This window comes from Eucyclogobius newberryi, unplaced genomic scaffold, assembly GCF_026437365.1.
Source record: "Eucyclogobius newberryi isolate DKJ021-1_F unplaced genomic scaffold, fEucNew1.0.hap1 SCAF_2, whole genome shotgun sequence".
Taxonomy (NCBI): domain Eukaryota; kingdom Metazoa; phylum Chordata; class Actinopteri; order Gobiiformes; family Gobiidae; genus Eucyclogobius; species Eucyclogobius newberryi.
Genome location: NW_027315834.1, coordinates 21,618,867 through 21,633,723, shown reverse-complemented (window position 1 = coordinate 21,633,723; position 14,857 = coordinate 21,618,867). Strand labels below are relative to the sequence as shown.

The window sequence follows — 14,857 nt, the reverse complement described above, 5'->3', positions numbered from 1 at the left end:
GCAGTAGCATGTAAAGTATGAGTAGGTAAAGTTAAGTTATTATGTTCAGTATTGCTACACAGAAAATATAGCATGTTTTCACATTGTTACTTTTGAAGATCGTTGTGACATGGGCTGGAGATGATTTTTCAAAAGTCTGAAGCCACCTTTACTGGATTCAGCTGAACAAACAGTGAATCTCGTCCGTGCCTCGGTCCCCGAGGTGGGGGTAGTGAAGAGTGGGTTTAAGGGGGGTTCCAGATGCTTAGTTCCAAAAAGACTAAATAACTTTAAGGTTCACTTGGTTAAGCGCCGTAAGCCATACTTCAACACTTCTGCCACTCGCTCATGGTGGGCGCGCCTCCACTGTATGTTTGTCTAAGGCAGTGTGAGAGAGTGAAAGTTTGTCTCATTCTCCAGCACAGCAATCCTCCGATAGCCAAAAGGTGTGCTGCTGAAAGAAAGCAGTGAAAATCTTGGTTCAGGTGAGTCAGGTGTGATGAAGGAAAAACAAACCGTACAGGACTGATCGGAGATGTTATTGTGTGTGAGTTGTTAATTCCTCAATCACTCTCTTGTGCTGCCCCTGAGGCTTCATTAAATGACTGTGGATACCAATCTTTCCCTGTGGAGCATCACATAAACACATACTCATGAATGGTGCACATTTAGCCTTGACTGGAGACGCAGGGAATACAGGGGTCACTAGTTGAACCCGTCCCAGTGACAAGAGGTCACAGCCAAAGACGAGAGGAAAACAATTTTCCCTGCTCTCACAGGAGCAATACTTCCACAAAAAGTAAAGAGTGTCGTTTCAGACAGGGGAATGCATAGGCTTCAAATGATTTTAACAGACCACATAAAGCACAGTTTAATTGTCAAATATTTACAACTTGTATTGGATTGTTTCAAATGTATATTTCAGTAGTCTAATTTGAAGAATACATTTTTTTAATAAATCACCACAATCTATATATATATATATTTTTTTTTTAATCAACACAAAAATAATAATTGTTATATAGTTAAACAGTAAGTATGATCTTAAACAGTGGTGAACAGCTGCACAATAAAAATAAATAAATGATTACATTAAAAACACTTGCGGATGAGTAAGTATTACTTGAGAAAATAAATCTGCACTCAAAGCACTTTATGCAGCACTCAGTTTATAGTTACATAAAGGGGAGCACAGGTGTTTGTCAGATGCAGAGGTTTTTGTTTTGTGGCATCTAAACACTTTTTGTTTATACCAGCTTTGTGCTGCCAATGTGTGGCACACGTTCTAAAGTTGGACCAGCGGCACCCTTGGACCTCCGACACAACCAGTCTGATTGTAGACCTCCAATGAACCAGTGTATGTGTGTTTGTGATTAGAACCATATATAACTTCACTTAAAAAAACCTTTTAGGAGCAGAAAAAAAAAACATTTGTCGTTGTTCTCTTACAATATTTTAGGTCTTACAAAAACGTTTTTGTGCATATTAAAAAGTATCACTATATTATTTTGTGTACTGCGCTTGCCTTTGTTAACAAGTACTACAGATTCATATACAGACAAACAAAGGGTGATATAGAGCCAATGGACATGAACCAAAGTCTGCGCCCACAAAGAAGACACTGAACTATAGCACTGTCGGTCCAACTGTTGGTGTTCACATGCACTGAGCCTCTGTGGGTGTGTAAAAGCCACTTTTAAAGCTCTGCTATGTACAAGAGGGCAAAATGGAAGCGTAAGTGAGGCTCTTTTAGCATTACCAATAAAAAGAGTAATATCTCATTCAATGGGTCCATGTTCCGGTTAGAATATTCCAGTAAACACACAAAATGGATACTTTACCCCTCTATGAACTGGCACCATTCATTTAAAAAGAGAAGTACAGCTTTTAGACCACTCGCTAATGTATGTTTAGTTTCACAACAGCATGACATTGAAGTTAAAGGGGTAAATTAAGCCGATGCTAGAGCTAGGATTCTTTTCAACAGGTCTGTAGCCCCCTGGTGTGTGCTGAATATGGATTCTGTTACCTGTTAGTGGAAACATTTAACGAAACCAGCCGAGATCCACACCAAAAAGGTCTGGCCACCCTGAAGGGCCCAGGACACCCCCTTTATTCAGCCTGTGATCAGACCTCTGAAGATGTTGTGGCAGGAAACAGGAGGTTTCTCTTTAGCTCCAGAGGATGTATCGACTCAAATGAAATCAATCATTCTCACAGAGACAAATGGCAGTGTCTAAACAAGGGAAATATTATGAGGACAGCCTTATCAGATTTTCTACTCCACAAAAGTGTCAAGCAAATTATCTGAGGAAATTCTAGCTTGTTTCTTTGTAGCAGGGGGTTATGAAATTGTTTTGAAGTGTTTTGACAAATTCTTTGGTTTATTTGATATGGTATCTGGATGCAATTGTGGGAGAGTATGTTGAGGGGGGAGAATGTTAGATATGTGTCTTGAGACAGATTTGTTTTTTTCCAAAAGCAGAAAGACACAAGGACAAAAAGAGAGGTGTCTCCAACGCACAAATCAGAGAGTTCATTAATGTGCCATAGACACTTTTTGGTTTAGTCAATTAGCCGGACTGCAGGAGAAGGGAGGACAGAGGAAAATAAGTGTAGTTGGAGATGTAATCGCTAACTTAGATTCGGGAGCAGGACCACGCCTCAACCTCTTACTTCCCCAGCAACCACACCTCCACTCTTTAACCACGCCTCTTATTACCCAAAAGGCCTATATATGCAGAGGCCAATCCCAGCATCTCTTGTTGTCTCTGCTCTCTCGACCCCACCCTCCCACCCCATGTCTCTATCATCGTCACCTTAACACATAACCATCCATGGAGGGGGGGGTTCTGAATCGGCTGGGCTGATCACCCGAGACAGAGCCCCCATCCTGAGTCTCTACCCAGCCATCTCATCGATCTCTCTCATCTCATCGATCTCTCTCATCTCATTGATCCCTCTCATCTCATCGATCTCTCTCATCGATCTCCCTCATATCGATCTCCCTCATATCGATCTCCCTCATATCGATCTCCCTCATATCGAGCTCCCTCATATCGAGCTCCCTCATCGATCTCTCTCATCGATCTCATCGACCCATCATGACTTATCAATAAACATTCTTTCGTATTTCATTGTTGTGGCGTGGTCCTTGCTAGTGAAATATACAAACAGGAGGGAATGGATGGGTGTGGAGAGGGGAGGGTGCTAAATTTTACTGAGTGGGGAGTGAATGGGCTTCATGGGTGGCTTCCAGTGCTGACAAAGGCATCGTCAGTGGAACTGATGACATAATGCAGAGGATGTAGACAGTTTTCTAACCAAAGCAGTATCGCAACTACTTTTATTTTTGGTCCTCTGAAGTCACCAGTTTGTTGTAAGGGAACTGGTAGTCTGTGTTTATGGTGAGCAAAGGAAATGTTTGGCTCCTGCCTTTTGTCAGCTTTTGCCACTGGTGTGGATTACCTGCTGGTGTCATTATGATGAACGGGCTGCAGGAGCTCGATGAAGTGTTTATGACCAAAAGGCGTTATTGCATGTAACTAATCAGGCCTAAAGCAGGTAGTCGCAGCCTGAACTTCTCTTCCAGAACATTTCTACTGTAATGTGATTATGTTTGATGATGTGTAGGATGCAGGCAGTCATGTTGTGGTGACATCACACTGCTGCTGGACCATACTTCTCTGAGCAGGACTGTAGAAATTTCAAAATGTTTTCCTTCGCATCACCAATCTTTGATTGTATTTATTGTTTTAACATAAGTAGGAGATCTCTAAGTTACCTCTGTACTTTGTTAGGTGGAATAATAAATTATTCTCTAACAAATGGTTTGTTTCAAGCTGTCTGTTATTTTATCATCACACTCTGCACAAGCCTGATGGATTAGAACAACTCCAGTTGTTTGTATGAGCTGATAGCATGCCAAAGCAAACACACGCAGTCTAAAAAGTTACAAATGCAGTAATAGACAGCAACATAATTCTGCTGCAGATCCTGGATCTGTAAGTTCATATTGAGGTGAGGCAGGCAAGATGTAGAACAAATAACAACACCCACATTGTTGGGGTGAATAAATGATGTGTAAAGACGGTTATGCTCACACCTCATAAAGTGATAAAGCTTTTGGCCTGGCGTGGACGAGTCTATACTCGAACTCACTCAGTGCATCTAATCGCATATTGTAACCATGAATAATTATTACAAGAAAGAAATAAAGAAGAATGGTGAGGCTCAGAAAAAGACAGAGAAAATGGTCCCAACAAATGCATAAATCCACCCTGTACTACCTTCGCTCCTAAGTCGCTTCCAATTAGCCCAGTATTCAGGGTGCCATTTGTTCCCAAACTTTTTAATGGGGTGGAAAGTTGCGCTGCTTTCAAAAGTGTAGAACATGGAGAGGTTCCTCTCTTGGAGGTATTCACTCTTTATATTTGTGTTATAGTTACTACATATACCACTTTTCAAAAGCTTTGTTTTTGTTCAACACACTTCACTTCTTTTCATTCACTTTCTACCGCTTGTTCCCGTTAGGGCTCGCGAGTGACTGAAGCTTATCCCAGTGACTTTGGGCCTTATAGGCTGCAGATACAATTACATACAAATACAAATACAAATACAATATAGTCTGTAAACAAAAAACAGTTTTTAATGTATAAAATTGTTTTACAAAGAGTGTGTTCTAGAGCCCTTAACATTTCCACTTTATTTTTTATTTTAGAATTATTTTAATGTATTAATTATTTAAATACGCAGCAGACACAAGAATGTTCCAAATGTGTTTTACATCCAGACTTATAAATACAAACCTTTTTAAAGTGAAATAATGACAGCAAAATAATAACACTAGACCTATTTATTATTATATTATTGTTATTTTAAATAATATTCATAATGTTCAAATTATTTACTACAATAATAATAATAGTGATAATGATAACAATGTGTAATTGTTTAACCTAAAAAATAAACCTATTCAAAATATAACCTTTCTCCAATTGTATTTCCGTTAATATTACTAACTGCTTGCATGCAGATTACATGCTGATTTTGTAAACCATTACTCACATGCTTCACTCTTAAAAAGTAACCGACAATTGTGTGTTTCTCTTTCGTGCCATCTGAATGATCATTGTCACAAAAATGACCCACGTAAATGATTAACTATCTATCAACTATTTTGTTGTTGCTTTATTTAAATCTTATTTATGTCACCAAAAATCAGTGTGTTTATATTCAACTGCCACTGTCCCTCCACTTTGTCTCTCTTTTTTTGATTGTTACATCATCACGCGATGGACGTGCTCTCGTGGCCTAGTGAACTGTTTCATGCACAACACTGAGCTACTACACGCGCGCCCTGCTCTGAACCAGGGGCGCACGTGAATGAACGCACTCTTAGTGGAAGCAGAGAGCTACATAAAAGATTCAAATGACCAAGGCCATCACATCATCAGGCGGAGAGATCTAGCACATGTGTCCCACTTGTAAGTTTAGCTTATCTCATAGAATCATATGTAGCCTATTTGTTGTCTAAAGCTTTAGTTAGTTAGTTTAGACCTTCTTTCAACATTTCGAGAGTGACATATAAAAACACTATAGGCCTACATTATATAGGCTTTATGCAATCAGTAAGCCAGTTAATTAGACTCCTGGAACCCGGGGTGTTTTATTGAGGGCTGAGAGAAAACACTGTGTTGTGGTGGTGCGCGCCGTAAAACACTTCCATCAACTGTACATAATGCAATGCAGTAGCAGCACAGTTTAAAGATGTACAGCTTCTTTCACATCAACAAAGTTATTTCAATGATAATCTATTTAATAATTTATCATTGAAATCTGAGAGCATTTTGCTGTAAGCCTATTATGTGTTTAAAATGGCACACTTAAATTACACAATTGTTTTAATCTTCAAAGTTTTATTTCTGAAAAACAAACACTGCATTATATAAATGTGGGGCTATAATTCTCTGTCTCCCCAATACAAACTTGAAATAAAAAGCTTAAAAATGTCTTAATAAAACATCGTTGTGTTTGACACAAAACAGAAGACGCCAAGGCTATTTTATACATGTGATCATTAACATGTTGTTATCCTGAGACGCCCTAAATAGTGGACAAAGAAAATCACATGGAAAATACAAAGTTTGTGTTCGATTGACATTAAAACAGTTAATCATAAATAGGCCTATCCTGTGAATATAGGCACAAACCTGTATTTTTATCCGTCATTCATATTGGCTATGAACATACAAAAATATTCCTACCTTCAAAGGATTTTAGTTTTGTCGCGCTGCTCGTGTTTAATAGCAACAGGAGAAAGTTACTGTATAATTTAGCAGCCGGTGCCGCTCACAGGTCTATAGTCTGTCCCGGGGAGCGCGCTCTGCGGCTGACCCGAGGCTGGGCGCCCCAAAGACGGGGCCAGAACCGGGAGCACAACCGGATGAGTCCTGGAAGGGGTAAGAGAGCCGCCAATGATGCTCTCTATGGAGAATGGTGAGCGCTGAGCCGGTGAGCTGGCCTTACGCACGGAGGCCAGACCGTGACTGAGCTGGGGGTAAAACCTGCTCCGGGTTAAGTCCGTGGTTGTGGGCATCAAAGACGGCGCGGGGATCATGGTGCCAGCGTGCTGTTGTTGCTGGAATGCGAGAAGCGTGGAGTGTGTGTGGTAGGGTGGCAGCGACAGCCCGTAGCCCCCGCAGCCGTACGGGGAGTAGCCGTAAGCCGCGCCCGGAATTAAAGTGTTGTGGTCCCGCAGCAGTTCTTGCGCCTGCTGCCGCTTGAAGCGCTTCCTTCTCCGCAGAAAGCTCCCGTTGTCAAACATGTCGGCAGACTCTGGGTCCAATGTCCAGTAGTTTCCCTTGCCCGGGTTCCCTGGCTCCCGGGGAATCTTGACAAAACAGTCGTTCAGTGACAGGTTATGGCGAATGGAGTTCTGCCACGCGGGGAACTTTTCGCGGTAGTACGGAAAGCGGTTGCTGATGAAGTCACAGATTTCGCTGAGTGTCAGCCTCTTTTTGGGGCTCTGGAGGATGGCCATGGTGATCAGGGCGATGTAGGAGTAGGGTGGTTTCACGAGGGTGTTCTTGCCCGTTGGTTTGTAGCTGTCCCGTGAAGAAGTGGGGCTATCCAGACACGAAGGAGGGGACCCGGCCAGGAGGATACCATCATGCATCTGCTCCTCATCCACAAATGCGCGCGTGTGACAATCTGCGTCTTCTCCCTCTCCCACCACGTCTATGTCGGTCTCTTCTGAGAGGATGGACGCATCGGACATCTCTGAACTCAGAGTCATGGCTCAGTCTGTGCCCTCAGACAGATGTCCTTCCTCTTCAACTTCTCTGAGGAGGAAGACCTCCTCGCGCTCTGTCCATACGCCTGTGGCCTCACGAGCGCTCCTGGTGATGCCAGTCTCACAAATGAACTGGGAAACCTGCAAAAAGGCCAAACCTAAACATAAAAGGGGCGGTCTTTTTTCTGCGAAGTGGTCACGTGACAAGACCGAAACCAAGTTTATTCACAAGGCACAGGCTATTTGCTGTAACCTGTGTATTTTTGGTCGGTTTGAATAAAATGACCCTGGTTCATTCACACGCAACACAATAATATGCATAGATCTACAACTTTTATTGCAATCAAATGGGAAGATGAGATCTCTTAAACATCAAGTCCAATTTTGTCTATACTGTGGTTCAGTAATGAATTAAGCAAGCCCTGCCACTTTATTGGAAACAGCTTTATCTATGTCTCATGTAGTTTAGAAGTTTCAAATGCATCTAACTCTCTGTGCCATTGTAGCGTGCTATAATCACGCAAATCAGTTTGATGTGGTTGTTATTCGGCTGTTAACTAAAATCACGTAGAGTCACGCAGAGCAGAATGTTGTCTTGGTCCAGGCTTCTCTATCCATCCAGTGATGTTTCATTCAAAATGTAAATATGCCTAGTGACAATAACAATACTAATAATACTATATACTACTACTACTACTACTACTACTACTACTACTACTACTAATAATAATAATAATAATAATAATACTATTCTAATTACACCCCAATAATAATTATGATGATTATATATGATATATATACACACACACACACATAAATATATATAGTTATATACGTATGTGTACGTAGATATGTAGGCGCGTTCGTGTTTAGCTGCGCCTCGTCTGGATGATAGACAAAAGTTGAAGTGTCCAATGAGAGCATAGATAACACGCCCAGCAGCCTCATGCGCACCAATAGGGTTCAAACCGAAAACTCCCCCGTTGATCGACTCCGATCGGACCTGAGCAAGTCTTGCTTATCCCTGACTCTTGTCGTAGGATTGCCCCATCTAGCGGTAAAGTTGTGTAACAATTCCACGGTAGCCTATTTAATTTTGACAACGACGCTAAAATAATGCATTTTGCAAGATTGGATAGAAGAGCCTTTTGTTTTGAAAAGCATCAGCAGCTTACATAGTTTATATGTTTGGGGAAGTCTAAAATAATTTGCCATAAAAACAGTTTTGTTGGCCCTTCCTGCTGAATTGGCCCAAATAACATGTAACACAAATAGTACTTCTTACTGCATATTTAAACATTCTACAATCATAACTAAATATCAAACATCTTGATGTGATGCAGAACTCGAAATAATATTCCAGGTCTTATGGAAGGTGTGGTAGCTCAAGCAAACCTATGTCAAATACAACATTTATGGAGAATTCGCTTTATTGTTGTCTTGTCTGTGACCCCCGGTTTTGTGCATGTTGTGCAAGTTTATGACACCCCGGTTTCACAGGAATATCATTATGTATCTGAGAGTCCAGATTTGAATTGGCCAATATGTTTCAGTAGACCAACGTCTGTAGATATATAGTTATGTAATTGCATACGCAGTGGACCTGTGCCTGACGTCACTTCCGGCTTTCTCTCGCGCTTCCATCTTGTTCCCCGCATGTGTGTGCTGTTAGTTTACAGGTCAGTTAGGAGCTTTAAACGTCTTCTTCCCTGCACAGTTTTGTCCTGGTCGACATCAAGAGGTAAACGAAAGTGTACGTCAGCCAATCCTCGAGGTCTGCGGGTTTGGAGTCGTCCCTGTCGTGGTATTTTATTTGATAGTTGCGCTGAGCAGTGACGGGCCGTGCCTCCGGTCTCTGTTAGCTGCGAAGCTAACTGTAGCCTAAAGTTATCACACTAAAGCAACCACACCTCGAGTCTGCACGGGATGAGGCAAAGCGTGTTTATTTCAGTACATATCGACACTAAACAAGTGCTAACCCGGGGCCAAGTTTGATGACACTTTGGAAGATGTTTGTGCATGCATGTAAATGTGTGTGAGATTTAATTTGAAAACGTGTTTTTATCTATCTGTAGATGAAAGAGGCAGTTATGAATCAAGAAAAACTTGCTAAACTGCAGGCACAAGTCCGCATTGGCGGGAAGGTAAGAAGCTGGTCATATCATAATCTTTCATGTATGATATGGCGACCCTGTGGTGTGACAGGGCATTTTGTTCATGCACTGTCATGTTTAGGGCAGTGCTCGCAGAAAGAAGAAGGTTGTACACAGAACGGCAACAGCAGATGATAAGAAGCTCCAGTTTTCTCTTAAAAAACTTGGAGTTAACAACATTTCTGGTATTGAAGAGGTAAAATTTACATTTTGTTTTAGGCTTCGTTCGAACTGATGCAGTCTATTATAATCAATTCATGTGTTTTATCAGGTTAATATGTTCACAAATCAAGGAACAGTGATCCACTTCAATAACCCCAAAGTGCAGGCCTCACTTGCTGCCAACACCTTCACTATCACTGGGCATGCTGAGACCAAACAGCTGACTGAGATGCTGCCTGGTATCCTCAACCAGCTGGGAGCAGACAGCCTGACAAGTCTCAGGAGACTCGCAGAGGCTCTGCCCAAACAGGGTCAGTACATTTACCCCTGTAATGTCATAAATGTCATCTGACGCTGAGAAATGCATTGAAGTGGAATCCCTCTGTGTTCTGCTGTGTAGCTGGAGATGGCAAAGCACCAATTGCAGCAATAGAAGAAGAGGAGGAGGATGATGATGTTCCAGGTGAGTGCAAGGATTGTTTGAAAAAAGGTGTATTTAGTACAAATGTCTGGCATGTACAAGTGTACATGCCAGACATTGTATTCAGGACCAGTGAGAGTAAATGGGTGAAGTAGTTTGTAGTTTACAATGTATGTTTGTATGGTCTTAATCTGAAAGCCGAGCAGGTTTGCTGTGGCTCCATGGGTGTTTGCTGAAACACATGTTGTTTGGACAGAGATTGGTAGCATGCTGACTTGGATGGGCATGGTTGGGGTGGTCATCAATAATTAATTGACAACAATCGCATGACAAAATGGCATATAAACTTAAGTTTATATGCGTATGTATGTATGTTTGTATGTTTGTTTGTTTGTATGTTTATGTTTGTATGTTTGTTTGTTTGTTTGTTTTTTTCTTTCTTTCTTTCTTTCCCCGGTCTCCCACATGAAGGGTGAACACTTGCAGAGCTAAACTCCCATACCAGTAAATGTTGCTGAATGAACTAAATGATCTCACGTCCCCTATCAATTCAGTAACTTTCTATGTATTCATTAGTGTTCCGTGTTAAATGCCTGTATTTCTAAACATGAACAAAGCTTTAGTTACAAAGAAAGACTTATGTCTAAAAGATGGTTTTAAAGTTTGTTGAAACTTGGCTACTCAAAAAACCTGCAACTCTCCATGACTGCCACACAGCGTGGATCAGTGTGGTTTAAGCACAGATTTGTGGGTGTGTGGTCCTCAGTGCATGTGCAGACCTCTAAAAGAAGCTGTTCGCTCTGGTTCTAACAGCTCATGTTAGAGAGCGGAGTGTGAGCGGTCCTCTGAACACAGCCACAGACTGAGCAGCTGTGAGAAAAGCAGAAGCATGCTTCCCGTGGAGTATTGCTCAGCAGCCTGTAGTGGCCACTAAAACACTAACTTCCAGCCTAGTTTCAGCAGCAGAAGTGAGTGGAAAAACAGGCTTATTTTAATAACTTTCATACCCAATTTAAATATAGTTATGACACGCTGTAATTAGATTTTATTGGTCACTGATTGCCTTGATTTGCCCTGACAGAGATGATTCCTTTGTCTTATTGGAAAAGTAATATATTGAAACATACTAGTGCTACTTGCATACACTCTTTCAATGCAGGTTTTATGCTGCTGACTCCTCAAACAGGCTGTCCCACTCCTCTGGGGGATTTCCACTAAAAATGTGCTGTATTGTGTACATATGTCAAATAGTTCGGTCTAAATCCATCAGGACATGTTTTTATGAAATGATGACAGTGTAGTGCTGTTAAACTATGAACGAATGTAGGTTATATAATATTCAAAGAACAGGACTGACTTTTAAGACATGAAAAACAATAATTTAATGACAAAGGCAAGATTACCATTTTATGGTACATAGTCTGTAATCCCAAACACTGAATTCAGATGATGCTGTAAAATCAAACATTGAGGGACTATTTTGCATACGATGTCATATTAGCAATTAATTCTCAGGCCGGGAGGGGTCCCGACAAAATAAAAATGATAATGATTTTAAATGTTATACTGGTTTTAATGTTAATATCTACAATCGGGGTAATTTGTTGACGTCTATACATCTGTATGTAGAAAAACATTGACTAACTGTAACACAACAGGCCAATGCATGCGTCATAGTGCTTATAGCCGGAGATAATTAGCAGCACTAGTCCCTAAAGGGACTTTTTGTTTTTAAAACGGAGGACACAAGATATGTACATTAGGATATGGATGAGAAGATGCATTAAAAACACATTAAAGCTGAGCGCAGTGCTGCTGCTGGCACACCCAAGGTTTTGTGTTTGCCTTAAATAGTAATCGATGTAGCCTTAACTGCATCATGGACATGGAGTAGCCTTGCAATAATTACTCCATATTTACTGTGGTTCCAAACGTTTTTCTCCCAGCAACCCGTTTTACCTGAGAATACATTGGCCACCAAAACATCTTTCCCTTCCCTGATCAGCTACTGTCTACTGAACTTTAATGACCAGTAGGGGTGGGTAAAGGCTTTATACAAGTAATTAACATCCCACCCATTAATTAAAATTCACACAAACTTAGGACCTCTTTAATGAGAACCCCTGGGTCCTGACCCCCAGACTGGGAATGACAGCCATAGCATTGTGAATGTATCTTTGTTCATCTCTTCAGATTACCTGAAGAAGCTACTTGGATAAGTGACGAAATGTCTTCCCTCCTAAAACTTTTGTCCAATTGACAGAATAAAATGTTGTTCTTCCATGGCTTTGTAAATTAAGATGCATGGTTGTAGTATTAACCACCTAACTCTCATTTCAGATTTGGTGGAAAATTTTGACGAAGCGTCAAAGGACGAGGCCACCTAAAGAACACAATTCACTGGAAACCGGACATGACCATATGGGACATTGAGTATTTTATCTTAAGGAGGTGGATGTGGGTTGTATTAACCTGTTCATTTTGTTCACCACCCTAATGAATTACTTCAACTTGGTTAAAATTGCAGTTTTTAACCCTAAATCAGTACCCATTTTTGTAGCACAAGATTCAAACATGCATGGTGCTATTGATTGTCCTGTAATGTTGTGCTCTGTGGTAACATACTCCATTGTAAATCTGACCCCTGTTACTGAACCTTTTCTTTGTGGCCTTGCTCCAACCATTACCTGGAAATAAACCTTTGCTACTGTCAAGAATCTGACTGGTTACTGTATTTTATTTAGCAGCTGTTTCACCTCAAGGAGATATTTTTTGAACACAAACACAAGTGGGTACAAAAACTGCACAGGGATAATTTATCACAACTAGGTCAAGTGTAAATGTTTCTATAAATTAAATCCATAAAATTAGTGTACATGCATTTTTCTTCACTAATAAAAAAAACATCCATGTGATGGGTTAAATTAAACACTGCAAATGAATCACAAAACATTTGATTTTACATGATTCTTCATTCTCTGATTCCCATTAGTAACTTTAGTAAATGAGCTTCCATCGCCTGTTGAACTAAATGGACAAAGACTTGTTTAGAATCAGTTGCAATTTGTTTTAAATATTTAAAATGTTCATACCATTGCGATGGCCCATTGCCACTGCCATGTCCATAGCATTGAAGCCAGAGTCGGACTCGATGGTGGGATCAGCCCCACTCTCTATCGGGCACAAATCCACTCAATTTATGAATGACCAAAATCACTGATTAATAATTACCACTGCATTCATTTTTACCTAAAAGGATTTCCACACAACGAACATGGTTTCCATGAACTGCATACAAGAGAGGGGCTCCTCCATTCTAAATTACAAACCAAAGTTTAACAAGGAAATACCAGTGCAGTACAGTAAAGATCTCTTTTGAGAAATCTTACCCAGTCATATTCATTGACATCAACCCCACAATCAATGAGCATCTTCACAATATCTGTGTATCCTTTACTGCAGGCCAAGGACAATGCACTTTCTCGTCCTTTGGCTAGAACATTAGGGTCTGCTCCCTAATTTAGTAAAAGTAGAATGTTTTGTAAACAAAAGTGAGACATTCAATGAAGAGACACTTGGGTCCAATAAGCAATGTTTATGTATACATTTTGAAGCAGAAATTCAACCACGGCGATCTGCCCATGGGCAGCAGCCCACATCAAGGGGGTAAAACCTTCCTCATCTTGAAGATTAATTCCACTCTCTGTTGATGACATGGGGAATTAATCTTTTTTTTTTAGTTAGAAAGACAAACTTTCTCATAGCAAATGTGATCTTACCTTGTTCAATTCTACTAGCCAAGAATACCATTTCCCCTTGAGCTGCGAGCTGATGAATGGATAAAGCTAAAACACACAGAATCACCATTAAAAACAGATTTCCTATCGTGGAATATTGACATCAACAAGTCTTACAATGCACAAGAAGGGGTGTGGAAGACACCTCGTTCCCACGGTGCTTGTTGGTGAGGGTGGTGGACTGTTTGATGGGAGAGAAATGTTTGGTGGTGGACGGGGTGTAAACATGACGCACTTGTATTCCAGGAGAAGGCGAGGTTTGGATATTGCACTCGGCTTAAAGAAAATAGGCAAGGCAAGATTATTTGTAGAGCACAATTCGTACACAAGGCAATTCAATGTGCTTCACAAATCAGAATCTAAATCACGAAACAGATAAAGACATACAAAGAGAAAATAAATAGACACCAATTACTGATGTACTGGATTGATATAATACGTGCAAGACAATTACATTTAGGGAGCATTTTTCTTTACTACCTTTGAATAAAACAGATGCCACCTCCAGATCAGAGTTGACCTGATCTTGAATGTTTTTGCTGTCTTCCTCGTTTAATGACTTTACAAATCTTGAGCACACGTTCATATCGAATCTATTGGGTAAAATGAATTTGATCCCCATGGCCACGTTCTGACTGCCTCCCTCCTCGTTAACACCAGGGTCCTCAGTCTTTATGGCACCAAGGTTTGGCATCACACAAATCCCCTCCATTTCTTCCGCGGCAATTGAGTTTCTACGGGGCGTTGACATTGTGACGCTGTCCATCGCTCGACCACTTTAAAAGAGCTATAACAAAACAAAACAACAGGGTTATCCTACATTTCTTCTGTGATCTTCGGTTGGCATCGGCGCAAACAACAATCGCAAGACGCAGAGAACAAACGTGTGCAACCATCACACGTTTTCACACAGCCATTATTTGATTTGAAATAATAGAACCAACTCACCCAAAAATGATTTGTTTACATGTTATGGTTTTATTCTCTCGTGTCGGTATTTGCGATGTTGTTTTCTTCAACACTGCGCATGCGCGGAAGCAAAGTGCACCCA

The 14,857-nt window shown here is 40.8% G+C and overlaps 3 protein-coding genes across 5 annotated transcripts; 1 reads left to right on the top strand and 2 right to left on the bottom strand.

The window, feature by feature from the left end:
- Positions 1-5,882: 5,882 nt before the first annotated feature.
- foxd1 (forkhead box D1) lies at positions 5,883-7,426 on the bottom strand. The gene has a single exon (XM_072454555.1). It carries the CDS (start codon positions 7,274-7,276, stop codon positions 6,314-6,316), a length of 963 nt encoding a protein of 320 aa, XP_072310656.1. The 5' UTR covers positions 7,277-7,426; the 3' UTR covers positions 5,883-6,313.
- A 1,444-nt stretch (positions 7,427-8,870) lies between these two features.
- Positions 8,871-12,726, top strand: btf3 (basic transcription factor 3). 2 transcript variants are annotated; one of them, XM_072454450.1, is made up of 6 exons: positions 8,871-8,952; positions 9,349-9,417; positions 9,509-9,622; positions 9,698-9,899; positions 9,989-10,051; positions 12,350-12,726. In XM_072454450.1, the coding sequence occupies exons 2-6, from the start codon at positions 9,349-9,351 to the stop codon at positions 12,394-12,396; spliced, it is 495 nt and encodes a 164-aa protein (XP_072310551.1). In that variant the 5' UTR covers positions 8,871-8,952; the 3' UTR covers positions 12,397-12,726. The 2 variants fall into 2 exon arrangements, with proteins under 2 accessions (XP_072310551.1, XP_072310550.1); XM_072454449.1 differs by having other exon boundaries at positions 8,893-9,014.
- On the bottom strand, positions 12,461-14,852 carry ankra2 (ankyrin repeat, family A (RFXANK-like), 2). 2 transcript variants are annotated; one of them, XM_072454447.1, is made up of 9 exons: positions 14,755-14,852; positions 14,287-14,582; positions 13,924-14,082; positions 13,789-13,854; positions 13,615-13,712; positions 13,399-13,524; positions 13,259-13,325; positions 13,102-13,182; positions 12,461-13,036 (listed from the first exon to the last, which is right to left on the bottom strand). In XM_072454447.1, the coding sequence occupies exons 2-9, from the start codon at positions 14,570-14,572 to the stop codon at positions 12,981-12,983; spliced, it is 939 nt and encodes a 312-aa protein (XP_072310548.1). In that variant the 5' UTR covers positions 14,573-14,582; positions 14,755-14,852; the 3' UTR covers positions 12,461-12,980. The 2 variants fall into 2 exon arrangements, with proteins under 2 accessions (XP_072310548.1, XP_072310549.1); XM_072454448.1 differs by having other exon boundaries at positions 14,287-14,593; positions 14,755-14,848.
- Positions 14,853-14,857: the final 5 nt, after the last annotated feature.